The following is a 14,453-nucleotide window of genomic DNA, read 5'->3' on the forward strand; positions in this document are numbered from 1 at the left end:
AGTACCTGGTACTCTAAATCGTTACCCATTTTTTCTAACCCCCCCCCCTCCTTATTTGATTTCTGCACTACACGGGATGGCTTTCTGCTCTCCCATAGTTGAGTACATCGTACTCTAAATCGTTAACAACTTTTTCTAAACACACAAAATCTTGGGACGGCTTCATGCTCTCCCATATAGTGGAGTATACCAAGTACTCTAAATCGTTAGACACTTTATTCTAAAGACACAAGTAGGCTACTGTGCTCTTTGTAAAGTGTTCACGGCGTAATTTTTGCCTGCGCAGCCTCATCTAGTTTGAGGCACAAGGGACGGCTTTCCGGTCTCTCATAGTAAAGTACCGAGTACTCTAAACTGTTAACCACCTTTTCTAGACCAGGCACCGCATGTACAACTCGTGCTTTCTGAAATGCTACGGGTTACTGCTGACATGCTGCAAACATTTATTCTGCTGCACATTGAAGTGCAAGGTAAATGAAGATTTCCCAGTAATCTCCCGCTATTTAATTATGTAGACGATTTGGTGCCGTTCACAATGGAGTACACACGTGGCTTCTCTGTATATATAGTCGTTTTTTTTTTAAATCATTGGGGAACATAAACACGATTAACAAGAAAGATTCCAGGGGTAGACTGTGGGAGATTAACAGTTATACACGATGGAGAATTGAGCTCAAGTCAGCTAGAAACATACTAGAGCATGTACTTACTAGTTACATTTTGAGACTAACTTGTCCAATTAGTGGCTGCTCAGACACACACCAATTTTCTTATTTATTTAAGGGATGACCTGTGGTCGCTGGCTTGCTTTGAGTTAGCCGTCGTGGTAAAAAAAAAAAAACAGTGCTTGGTCTGGTCGAACCCAGCTTGTAAAACGCTTTCATTAGAGCACAATTTTAAGTGTTATATAACTTAAATCAACCAATATTAATCAAAACAAAATATTATGGCTCTCATGTCACCAATATGCGATACCCTTGATATATATATTTTTTCGGTTTCGCCACTGCATATAAAACATTTATATTTAGCGAGTTTTGTGAATCGCTGTAGATATAGCGTGGACTTCCAAGTCCGCGCTGAATTTTGTTGTCATCGGTCATCTTGCGGACACCGACCCAGGTAGGAGGACACTTTAGCGATCCGCTTTTTGTCACGGCACGTTAGCATCAATTGAGCAGGCCACGCGGCAGTCTCGCCGGGTGTGGAAGTTGTTGCCGTTGGTGTCGCAGCCTCCCCAGAGAAAGCGGTCGCACATGAGTGTGCGGTAGTTGAAGAACCAGCGCCGGTGGATGGCCTTGCAGTTGCCCCGCCGTGGACGCCGGTAGCAGATCGCACTGCGCCGACCAGGTTCGTCTGTGTGTAATTGATTGATTGATTGATTGATTGATTGCTTGATCTATTCAAGCAATCGAATGTCGCAGTCTCTTTCCCCCCTTTTCGACAGAGGTCGCCCAGAGAGTGTTCATTAGATTAGACATGTGTGATACAACATTCCATAACACTGTTCAGTATGTGGGAAAACTGAACCATTTCCAGCTGTTCATAGGTCAGTTTTGTGTGACAGAAGGTCACGTAAACGTGGCAAGAAGAATTTAGCCATGGCACTCGCGTCATCACTGTGCACCATGCACACGCACCGTGTAAGACTTCCTTTCAATACAGGTGCTTTTTCACCGCTAACGTCAAATGAGGACTAAATTAAGAAAATGCAGAATCGATGCCGACCGCTGCCGAAGCCTGCGACACTTGAATAACGCGTAACCGTTCGCACAACGGCATGACCAGCCTGAGCAGCGCTTGGTACGGGAGAAAATCGAGAGATGGCGACACTGCCCCGCTTAACTTTATTTCCACTTGAGTTGTCATTTGCCTCAATGCCAGCGTGTTATGCGGAGAAGCATAGGTTACTTTTTTTTTTTTTTGAACGTGTTGGTTTTGTAACGCACTGAGCGATAAAGTACTGATTGTATTGATCAATAAACAAGCGTAATCTGTTATATTTTCTATTTTCTCCAAATATTTCTGGATACAAGGATATTGTGCGCGCGCATGCATGGATGCGCGCAGGAGGGCGGGGGGGGGGGGGGGGGGGTTCATTGTTGCGCTTCTCCACTCTTTATTAGGTCAATGTGTGGGGCAAATGTTGCGCCCTCCTTCTCAGGTGATAAGGTGGAGCTGAGCCGTTCGCCCCCCCCCCCCCATACCAGTTTTGATAGTGGTCACTTTTGCTGCGCGCTGGGGAACTCGACAAGTAAGGGGAAGTTTTCTGTCACAACAGAAATCACTCCATTATGTTCTTATGGGAGAATGAAAATGTTACGAGGCAACGTTACAACATAGCGAAATTTCGCCAACATTTCCTCTTTGATGATTTTCCTTCTGGACTCATTGAGGTGCGGGTCGCCTATGCGACGCCTTTGCGTCTTGTGCTGTAGTATTGCAGAGTAGGTAAGTGCGGAACAGGGACCCTATAATATTACATCAATTGTTCATTTTTTATTCTGTTTTGACTTCTTGATGAAGTTGCGGATGGGAACGAGCAAACTTTTTTAAAGATCGGTCAAGCATTTGCGGCCTCCAGAAAATAATTTTCTTCAAAAAGGATATATCGCTATACCACTGCTCTGTCGAAACGGTTGTGAGCCGACGATGAGTGTGAGGAATCGTTTTGGCCACGAAAATCGGGCTAAGGGGGCCATTTGTTAGTTCAGATGTGATTAAACTTCGTGGTACCTAAGAAAGCGAGTCGTATGCCCTCTGTGTATGCAAATTCATATCAAAGTGCGAGCGCATCGATGATCGATGAAGTTTTCTCTCTCTCTCTCTCTCTCTCTCTCTCTCTCTCTCTCTCTATATATATATATATATATATATATATATATATATATATATATATATATATATATATATATATATATATATATATATATATATATATATATATATATATATATATATATATAGGTTGCGGCGATGGCGTAGTGGTTAGAGCATCCGCCTCGCATGCAAGAGGTCCGTGGTTCAAATCCCGGTACCGCGCAGTTCCCAACCGGATTAAAAAGAAAATCCGCGTGTTGATGGAACTGCGTTAAGAGGCCTGGGGTGCGGCCTCACCGGCAAACACCGCCGAGAACGCACTCCCTCACCAGAGAAGGATTGGCCACCCTGGTGCAGTATCTGGCCACTACCTCCCACATGCTTACGTCAAATAACTCACGGCCCTCAGTCCCCAGCAGCTGCGAAGCAACTGACCATGGCGGCGGTCAGATCTGCAACGCAGCAGAGGGTGCTAAGAATCTCAGGATCCGGACAGGCCGCCATTGGAACCTGAACTTGGCAACGCTTAATGCTAGAACCTTATCTAGTGAGGGAAGTCTAGCTGTACTATTCGAGGAGCTAGAGGGTGTTAAATGGGATATAATAGGGCTCAGTGAGGTTAGGAGGACAGATGAGGCCTATACGGTGCTACAGAATGGGCACGTCCTTTGCTACAGGGGCTTGGCAGACAGAAGAGAACTGGGAGTGGGGTTCCTAATTCACAGAAACATAGCTGGCAACATAGAGGAATACTATAGCATTAATGAAAGGGTGGTAGGTATCGTAATTAAACTGAATAAAAGATACAAGATGAAGGTAGTACAGGCTTACGCGCCTACATCCAGCCATGATGACGCTTCCGTTGAAAGCTTCTATGAAGACGTGGAATCGGCAATGAGTAAGGTAAAAACACAGTATACTATAGTGATGGGCGACTTTAATGCAAAGGTAGGGAAGAAGCAGGCTGGAGACCAGGCAGTAGGAGATTATGGCATCGGTACTAGAAACGCCAGAGGAGAGCTACTAGTAGAATTCGCAGAACGCAATAATTTACGGATTTTGAATACCTTCTACCGAAAACGAGAAAACCGCAAGTGGACATGGAGGAGCCCTAATGGCGAAAATAAGAACGAAATTGACTTTATAATGAGTGCACAACCTGGAATCGTGCAGGATGTGGAAGTGATTGGCAAGGTACGATGCAGTGACCATAGAATAGTACGGTCTCGAATTCGCCTAGACTTGAAGAAGGAACGACAGAAACTGATACGCAAGAAGCCAATCAATCAGCTAGCACTGAGAGGGAAAGTACAGGAATTCAGAGTGTCGCTGCAGAACAGGTACTCGGCTCTCAGTGAGGAAACGAACCTTAGCGTAGATACAATGAATGATAATCTAACGAGTATCATTACGGAGTGTGCAGTGGAAGTTGGAGGCAGGGTAGTTAGACAGGACACTGGCAAGCTTTCCCAGGAAACGAAGAACCTAATTAAGAAGCGTCAAATCATGAAAGTGTCAAGTACAACAGACAAAATAGAACTGGCAGAGCTTTCGAAGTTGATTAATAGACGTAAGGTATGCGATGTAAGAAGGTATAACATGGAGAGAATTGAACACGCTCTGAAAAACGGAGGAAGTGTCAAAGCATTGAAGAGGAAACTTGGGATAGGCAAAAGTCGGATGTATGCACTAAGGGACAAAGAAGGCAAAATAACTACCAATATGGATAGGATAGTTAAAATAGCAGAGGAGTTTTACAGAGATCTGTACAGTAGCCGTGACAACCACGGCCTTAATACTATAAGAACTAGCAGTAACCCAGATTACACCCCACCAGTAATGATAGAAGAAGTCAGGAAAGCTTTGGAGACCATGCGAAGGGGCAAAGCTGCTGGTGAGGATCAGGTAACATCAGATCTGCTGAAAGATGGAGGACAGATTGTGTTAGAAAAACTAGCCACCCTGTTTACGAGGTGTCTCTTGACGGGAAGAGTACCAGAGTCTTGGAAGAACGCTAACATCATCTTAATACATAAGAAAGGAGATGACAAGGACTTGAAGAATTACAGGCCGATCAGCTTGCTCTCTGCAGTATACAAGCTATTTACAAAGGTAATTGCTAACAGAGTGAAGAAAACATTAGAATTCAATCAACCAAAGGAACAAGCAGGATTTCGAACAGGCTACTCAACAATTGACCACATTCATACTATCAATCAGGTAATAGAGAAATGCTCAGAGTATAACCAACCCCTATACATAGCCTTCATAGATTACGAGAAAGCGTTTGATTCAGTAGAAATATCAGCCGTCATGCAAACACTGCGGAATCAGGGCGTAGATGAAGTATATATAAACATTCTGGAAGAAATCTACAGGGGATCAACTGCTACCATAGTGCTTCATAAAGAAAGCAACAGAATACCAATCAAGAAGGGTGTAAGGCAGGGGGACACAATTTCCCCAATGCTATTTACCGCGTGCTTACAGGAGGTTTTCAGAAGCCTAGAATGGGAACAGTTAGGGATAAGAGTCAATGGAGAATACCTTAGTAACCTGCGCTTCGCCGATGACATTGCATTGCTGAGTAACTCGGGGGACGAATTGCAACTCATGATTACGGAGCTAGACAAGGAGAGCAGAAAGGTGGGTCTTAAAATTAATCTGCAGAAAACGAAAGTAATGTACAACAACCTCGGCAAGGAGCAGCGCTTCGAGATAGGTAATAGTGCACTTGAAGTTGTAAAAGACTATGTCTACTTAGGGCAGGTAATAACCGCAGAGCCGAACCACGAGACTGAAGTAACTAGAAGAATAAGAATGGGGTGGAGCACATTTGGCAAGCACTCTCAAATTATGACAGGTAGTTTGCCACTATCCCTCAAGAGGAAGGTATATAACAGCTGTATCTTGCCGGTACTTAGCTACGGAGCAGAAACCTGGAGACTTACAAAGAGGGTTCAGCTTAAATTGAGGACGACGCAGCGAGCAATGGAAAGAAAAATGGTAGGTGTAACCTTAAGAGACAAGACGAGAGCAGAGTGGATTAGGGAACAAATGGGGGTTAAGGATATCATAGCTGAAATCAAGAAGAAGAAATGGACATGGGCAGGGCGTGTAGCGCGTAGACAGGATAACCGCTGGTCATTAAGGGTAACTGACTGGATTCCCAGAGAAGGGAAGCGGGTTAGGGGGAGACAGAAGGTTAGGTGGGCAGATGAGATTAAGAAGTTTGCGGGTATAAATGGGCAGCAGCAAGCACAGAACCGGGTTAACTGGCGGAACATGGGAGAGGCCTTTGTCCTGCAGTGGACGTAGTCAGGCTGATGATGATGATGATATATATATATATATATATATATATATATATATATATATATATATATATATATATATATATATATATATATATATATATATATATATATATATATATATATATATATATATATATATATATATATATATATATATATATATATATATATATTCAATTTTGGGTGGCCCGACACACGTCAAGAACTGAACAGCACGTGATATGAACCGTATGTGGATGTAGACGGACAGTTGCTTTCGTTCTCAGTGTTGACAGTGGTTCTTCCTTTTTTTTACTTTCTTTCTTTTTCTTCTTTTTCGTCTTTTTTCTTCCCCCTTTTCGTTTTTTCTTTCCTTTTTTTAGTTCCCTCTCACTCTCGCAAACATCTTTTAAGGCGAGAGGGACGCGGCAGCAACGAAGTTTGGAAGTTCATGTCAGTATAACTCATCCCCTGATGAAGGGAGGACCCCTCCCGAAACTGTTGGGAAATAAATATATTTATCCTTGTTGACAACGCTCCCGTTGTGTCATATCCCATATATATATATATATATATATATATATATATATATATATATATATATATATATATATATATATATATATATATATATATATATATATATATATATATATATATATATATATATATATATATATATCCTGGCGGACGAATGAGATAGGTTTGCCCCGCACTTCTGAAAGAGTTGGTACGCCACTAGACGAAGGAGTCGCATGTTATTCAATTGGGGTTTTATTATTATCATTATTGCGATATTAACACTTTGAGACGCTTTATAAACAATTGTGTACACAACTTGTTCTTGATAATAAAAAAACCACTTGCTTCATAAATGTGTCTTCTAGTAACTTAATTTTGCAGTGCTGAAGGCACTACCACGTTCGATAAGTCATTCGATACGCCGCTTTCCACGAGCCATGTCAAAGTATAACGTTTCTTTTCTCGAAATGAATATAGCCCAAAACGAGTTCGCACAGCATTTTCGCATGTCTGAAATTTAATCTTGATTAAGCAAAAATAGAACGTGATTGACTTTAGGATCATTACGTATTTAGTTACAATTTTGCACAGAAAAATTACTGTAAATCTCTCAAATCAACGTATTATGACAGTTTTATTGGAATAGAATGCTTCTTGAAATATTGTTGTGTAAGTTTGGCGCATTTATAAGCATCCATGAACGTACACAAGCCTCTGCAGCTTCCTTTTAGCTAATTAGTGGACACTCCTGTTCGATGACGTGTCTAGCGTCATTCCGATTTATAGTAAGCTTCATCCTTGTCTTAGTGCAACGCAACTAAACTATTTTCATGAATCACTCTCGCGAGTCGCTCTGAGGGCCGTTTCTATAGCATAGGCTGATGCCTGCAGGCTTCAGAGCTGTGCCTTTTGCACAAATCTAACAATTATTTCCTTGCCGAACGTTGCCACAGCTTCCTGGAGGCGCCCAGCGATGGTGATTATTCTATTCTTTCTTTTATCGTTTGCTAAATGCTCAGAAACTCTAGTGGTCGTGTTCACTTTACAATGAATCATACAAACCTCACGATGTCAAGTTCAGAAGCACTCCTTGGTGCATCTTTCATGTCTTTTACGTTAAGTGCCGGTACGGTACCGGTAATCCGAACACCTCAACACCGAACACCGCTGGGTGCCGAGGTACTGCCACAGGTTCTAGGAGGCGTTGGCACTGCTTGACAATTTCCGCAATACACCAACAGGGAGCGTCTCCGTTTCTCACCTTTAGGTCGGGGCAGTGGAACTTCAGAATCTGGAAAGGGAAAGATAGAAGGTTCATCTGGGAAGCGTTGAAGAAGCGCTAAGAGGTGGTGCAGGAGTAACCCGCAGTTTACGAAAGCGAATCGCTGCAGTTGAAATGCTAGGCTGACCTCAAATGTTAACCACTACCCGTGCCACACGGGCAGAGAAAATGGCATTTACTCCCGAATGCCTTCAGATTTATTGCCATTCGCGCGGTGCCACACGGGCGAACGAAATGGCATTCGTCCGAATGCCATTCGTCACCAAATGCCTTCGCCACAACTCAGTTGACTGAGAAATGCCTACTCTCGACGACACAGCTCGCAAAGTGCGATTTACCTTAAAGTAAATAAAACAAATCATATTCCGCTTAAATTAAAATTTCCTGTCTCTTATTTTCACTAAACTCTTAAAAAGTGCTTTGAACATTATACGAAGATCAGGTTGAAATGGTTTAAATATAATTGAAGTTCAATGTCCTGAAGCTGGCGCATAATAACTCGTCTCTGCTCCAGAATTGTTCCCTCTTGAGCACGATGCTTTGCACGGAAACACACAAGTGCTGCCGTGAAAAAATGAACTCTGCGAACATCTTCCGAGAGATGCGACAGGTGCGATGCGACAGGCGCCATTTTCTATTTACGCTGTGGATCTGACTAGTGTTGGCTTAGGTTGCTACGGTCGGCTGCAACGTCGTGAAACAAAGCAAGAAACTAAAACTTAGGGCAGCGTAATATGCTTATTTCTACATTTAATGATTATCTGATGAGTATGAAGCTTGTAAACGCTTGTTTATTTTTTTTATCGCTATTCGCCGAATGCTCACTTGGAAGGTTCTGCGATCGGCATCATCAAGTCAAATGTCATTCACTTTGGACGTGTAGCAGCGCCGCCAAAAAAAAAAAAATGTCATTCGGGAACTGAAGGCCTTCTCCACCGAATGTCATTTTCTATGCCCGTGTGGCACGGGTATAATTATGAAGCCGAATTGAAGTGGCTCGAGCTGGTATAGATTCATGGTGATACTTTGTGCGTGGAAAACAGGACACAAAGTAGATACAGCACAGGCGCTGACTGAATACTGAAATTTATTTAAAAGTAAACCCGCTTCTTATATTTGGCAATAACGTCACAATAAAGCAGCCAATTATATGCCCTCACGTGAACGTATGAGAACAAAAACAAAATCAAACTTCTTAACCCGCGTGAAAGACATAAATCACCAAAACGAACAACACCGATAACTGCATATCGAAAGTCACTTTACAGATATTTCCAGACTATGCATACTGAAAAAAATATTGCTTGTTTCATTTTATTCTGTTCACAAATGTTCACGTGAAGGCATATTTTGGCAGTTTTGTTGTAAAGTTTGTCAACTATAAGTGAGATTCCTTTTGAATCACGTCTGTTCTCAGTCACCGCTTGTCCCGTGTATTCTCTGTGTCCTGTCTTACGCGTGCCAAGTCTCGCCATGAGTGCAACAAATACATGACTGTGGCAAGTGAGGGTCATCGATTCAAAGGCAATTGCATGCCCCACATGTCATCCGCTGATTTGAGAGCTTCGGTCGTCGCGTGATAGTAACATTTGTATTTTTTTTACTTTCTTCGGTACTGCATATCTTTGAATCTATTCAACTGCATGTCTTTGAAGTTATTCAAGAAACCAGCGTGTTTACGCAAACCACGTAATTTTTTTCGCGCGTTTCTTGGTGTCATATGTTTGACCTGCTCAAGGATCTATGAAATGTTGGCTCCTTGTTTGCGCGTTCGCGCGCTAACATCTCCTTGTAGCATATATTTTCGAAGGCAATGCTGATGCTGCAAAGAAAGACGAGTTCTTCAATAAACACTCCCAGTTTCGCTGCAAGAGAAGCAATAAATGCGATAGCGATAAACTTGAACGTCACAGTCCCACGAATAACGACAAGCAGTTCAACACTCGTAGCACGCCGCCGAGGTACAAAGAAGAACGTTCGAAAAGAAAGCACGCACGAAGTGGAAACGGGACAAGTGTCAACTAGCAACATTCCCAATTACGTCAGTGTTTTATCAGCGCGCTGCAAAAGTCGACAATGCTGAACCAGACGATCTAAGGCGTTTCGTTTTCTTGCATCTCCGCCACGTGGTGGCAGCTGACGCAAGGTGAACCAGGTATGCCCCGCCCAGTTTTTTTTTTATTTCTTTTTCGTTTCTCATCACGGGGAAGTAGAGAACGATATCTTAATTAACAACCCCCCCCCCCCCCCCACCTGCGCCCACCTTTAATTTCTGAATGTATACCACCGAAAAGAGGACTTATGAGGTCTTCTGATAGAGTGTACCCCATTTCGGAGAATTTTGTATCCGCCCCTATATATAGTGTTCATCAACTCTGCCGAATTTCGCTCCTTCCAAACACTGAGACCCGAGCGTTCTGGTGCTGTTGTCGAAGATCGAAGTTCCAGCACATAACGCCGTCACCTATTTCACCTTCTAATACAATTTCACCGATGACGGCCTTGGGGATGGCAACGTGGACGCCAGTATAAGGAGCAACACATATGCAATTCGATCATTCTAGCGACTATATGCGGCGCAGCGGAAGCTCGAAATTGCAAGAGAGGCGGAGGTGGCGGGCGGAGGCGGAGATGGTGGACGAGACGGTGATGTTACAGTGTACTAGAACACTTCTAGTACACTCCATGATGTCACGAGCGTTTACGCCAGCGTCGCAGAGCGTGAAGACGCGTTCATTGCTTCATGACTACTGCGAGACCGAACTGCGTCTCAGTTTTATCACAGAACACCTATACACTTAGGATGACTGCCAGTTGGGCGTGTTGGTAAAGGTTCATGATGACACAAGCGCAAAAATACACACACTCAGAGAGGACCCAGACAAGCGCTTACTAGCAACTGAAAATTTTATTTCGAAGCGAACACTAATAAATACATCACACGCATGTACGTCAATCCCGACTTCCCCTGTCATCAACAAGGTGATATAACAAAATATGCACGCGCCACAACCGGAAACAAACACGTGTCAAGAAAAGAAAATGTTAAAAAAAACAAAGAAAACAAAAAACAAAAAACAAAGTAACAAAAAACAAACAACAACAAAAGAACGTAGCACAGAGAAACACACTGGGTTATGTGACGTCCAAAAAAGCAAATTTCGCATCTGTTTGTGGAACTGACGCTTGGCTGACGCAACTGTCCCCTCCTTTCCTTAATCTATACGCTTCCATTATTTTTCTCGTCGTCCGCTTGTTGTGTCTGTCAATTATTCGTGTGTCGGAAAATTTCGGTTGGCAGGTGCACTCCTTGCAGTACATCGCTAAGTGTGAGTAAGGGGCCCCCTTTAGTGGACTTTAGTGAACTTTAGTCATAGAGAATGCTTTAGTGAAGTTGGTCAGACGGGTCGGTGCATAAATGTGCGCCTTCGCGAACATGAGAGTTCACTAAAGGGGGCCCCTTACTCACACTTAGCGATGCACTGCAAGGAGTGCACCTGCCAACCGAAATTTTCCGACACACGAATAATTGACAGGCACAACAAGCGGACGACGAGAGAAATAATGGAAGCGTATAGATTAAGGAAAAAAGGGGACAGTTGCGTCAGCCAAGCGTCAGTTCTACTAACAGATGCGGAATTTGCTTTTTTGGACGTCACAAAACCCAGTGTTTTTTCTCTGTGTTACGTTTTTTGTTGTTGTTTGTTTCTTTGGTTTTTGTGTTTTTTGTTTTTGTTTTCTTTGTTTCTTTTTTTGTTTTTTTTTACATTTTCTTTTCTTAGTTCCTGACATGTGTTTGTTTCCGGTTGTGGCGCGTGCATATTTGTTATATCACGTTGTTGATGATAACAGGGGAAGTCGGGAATGACGTACATGCGTGTGATGTATTTATTAGTGTTCGCTTCGAAATAAAATTTTCAGTTGCTAGTTAGCGCTTGTCTGTGTCCTCTCTGAGTGTGTGTATTTTTGCGCTTGTTTGATGATGAACCTATATGCACTGTTTTATCACCGTGTTACAGCTTCAAAACCGGTCTACATGACGCCGCCTGCATCGTTGGAATGACCGATATATTGGGATAATGGGATCAGTAATAAAACTCACGCTGGCACTCCTTCTCGCAATCCTCGCGGTTCTCGAAGTTGTTCGCGTTCTCGGCACAGCCCAGCCAGAAGAACTCCTGGCACTGACGGCTGGTGGCATTGTAGAAGAATCGGCCGTGCAGCTTGTCGCACGAGCCTCGCTCCAGGGGCTGTAGACACTCCGGCTCTAGGGCACCGCATGCTGCGGCGACAGGCAACACGCGCTCATCACCGACCGCTTCACGGCTAACTCATTTACCGTGAGCATTCACATAGCACGTGGTTGCGTATGCATCGTAACATGGCCCAGTTGTGTATGTACGTCTGTGCGTGGCCGTGTGTGCAGTTCGTGTGTCTATGTAATCTGCACAGGAGGTACTCACGTTTTGTCATTTGACGCTTTTCCGTACAATTGAGAGCTTCCATCGAAGGTATGGATACGACCGGCAGATAGAGAAGCCCATCACCCGCCGAGATAGTCTATAGTGGCCCATTGGCTTGTGAAGGGGGCGGGGCAGGGGGGAAATCAACGGTGTCCGGACCTTCTTTGTGTTCGTGTCGTGGGGGACATCTCTTGCAGCAATCTCTCTTGAAGCTTAGCTTTAAGACATGATCTATTTTAATCACTTCACATTTAAGTCTACCGCATTGAACTTTTCTTTAAAGGCTGATTATTTTGTAGCGTATACCTCTATTGAATACCGCTCAGTTGAGTTAGACTATGAAAATCGCAAAATTCGCTCGACAGGTTAAAGAAGATGTAATATGTAGAACAACGCTATCCCCCGAGATCGCACCCCATGCTCGTTATTGTTTTTAATTTTTTTTTATTTCGTAGCGTGATTTATCTCTCGTGTAAATATTGATACAACCCATATATAGAAAAAAAAATGACCACCGCTGTCTGGTTTGTGTCTCCCTTAGTGGTTTTTCTGGATTGATGCCACCGCTACTTGTTATAGTGCTCGACTGCTAACCCGAGAGGTCGCGGGATCGAGTCTCCACCGCGGAGGCCGCATTTTGATGGAGGAAGAATGCTTGAGGTCTGTGTAATCATATCTTAATCACATCGTCATATTTGGGCGTAAATTTCCAACGATTGCGAATAGTTATTATTAAAGCATATATTTTTAAGGGGGCACAGAAGAGAATCAATTACTTGTTCTAGAATTATAAACTGTACACGAAAGGCTCTAATGTCACAAGTTTCACTGTCATAATTCTATCATTAGCCGAGAAAAATCAACGTTAAAATTTCATTTTTAAGTTTCGCGCTTGAATCTCCGCGCGTCACGTATAGAAAATTTAAAAATGTATTTTCCGTGTTTTCGAAACGTTGGCTCAATGAAATCTTCCTGAACTTTACGTGCCAGATCTAGTGCACCCACAAAAGACAATCCACTTAATATTTGTCGAGTAGAAGCTATAGGACCCAGTGGTGGCCTTTAAAATTTACTACGTCATGGTGCTTGGCGCAGAAATATCAGGGTGGCATCTCCATACGCATTTTATTTTCGCACGTTTTCTCGATTACCGAGCGTTGTGTCACGGTAAGAGTGGTCTTTTGCGGGATTGCGGAATCATACTTCACGAATACTTCAAAAGTCTTTTTGCTCTTTACTGTCCCATCAACGTGCCGGCGGTACAAGGAAATAACAGCTTCGATGAATCCAGTGCATGCACCACCTCGATAACTACATGTGCACCTGGAGTGGCGAGCTAGGCGATCAACCAAAGAAACGTCACCATCATGCCAATAAAGTTTTTTTTTATCTACCGCATCGTAAGCAATCCTTGATTTGGGGGGGTATAACGTCCCAAAACCACGATATGATTATGAGAAACGCTGTAGTCGAGGGCTCCGGAAATTTCCACCACCTGGGCTTCTTTAACGTGTGCCAAACGGGCCTACAACATTTCCGCCTCCATCGGAAATGGAGCCGCCGCAGCCGGGATTCGATCCCGCGACCTGCGGGTCAGCGGCCGAGTACCTTAGCCACTAGACCACCGCGGCGGGGCAGCGTAAGTAATCCTATCCGCCTTGCCTCTTTCATCCCGGTGGTACACTAGTGTGCGGTAAGGCGTGAAGAAGCGGCCTATGAACTTTCAATAAATGCCAAGTTTATCGAGAAACGACAAAGCTTACCAGTCACAAGCGCGACGACTGCGGTCAGCCAAAGCGCAGAGCCGCGGCGATGCAAACCTAGCAGCAGCATCGCCAAACAACCTGGTCGAGCCTTTGTTAAGCGCACTCCAGAGTTACTGCCTCCTTCCTATAGCGCGCATCGGTGCCGCCTGCAAAACCACCAGTGATCGTAAACATGCCGTCCACTCGCTGAGACTGGCGCGACGGACAATGTGCCGTTCCTTCCCGCTACCAGTGCAGCTGAGACCCTTAACAGATGATCTCAGACACCGCTTCGGCTTCCACGGAATATCGTAGCTCACCCGTA

General features: G+C 43.8%; 1 protein-coding gene across 1 annotated transcript; it reads right to left on the bottom strand.

Annotated features, from left to right (window-relative positions):
- Positions 1-1,153: 1,153 nt before the first annotated feature.
- On the bottom strand, positions 1,154-14,216 carry LOC142767292 (thrombin inhibitor hemalin-like). Its single transcript, XM_075868719.1, has 4 exons — positions 14,147-14,216; positions 12,023-12,202; positions 7,900-7,929; positions 1,154-1,356 (listed from the first exon to the last, which is right to left on the bottom strand). Exons 1-4 carry the CDS (start codon positions 14,214-14,216, stop codon positions 1,154-1,156), a joined length of 483 nt encoding a protein of 160 aa, XP_075724834.1.
- Between the last annotated feature and the right edge of the window lie 237 nt (positions 14,217-14,453).

The sequence above is a fragment of the Rhipicephalus microplus genome, chromosome 1 (assembly GCF_043290135.1).
Source record: "Rhipicephalus microplus isolate Deutch F79 chromosome 1, USDA_Rmic, whole genome shotgun sequence".
NCBI classification, from domain to species: domain Eukaryota; kingdom Metazoa; phylum Arthropoda; class Arachnida; order Ixodida; family Ixodidae; genus Rhipicephalus; species Rhipicephalus microplus.

Bases quoted from the DNA above. Each gene is read 5' to 3' on its own strand.
- LOC142767292 (XM_075868719.1), bottom strand. From the start codon at position 14,216: ATGCTGCTGCTAGGTTTGCATCGCCGCGGCTCTGCGCTTTGGCTGACC. The intron at 7,930-12,022 runs GTGAGTTTTATT...TTCCCTTTCCAG, and splicing joins TTGCGAGAAGGAGTGCCAGC to ATTCTGAAGTTCCACTGCCC. The intron at 1,357-7,899 runs GTGAGAAACGGA...AATTACACACAG, and splicing joins TCCACTGCCCCGACCTAAAG to ACGAACCTGGTCGGCGCAGT.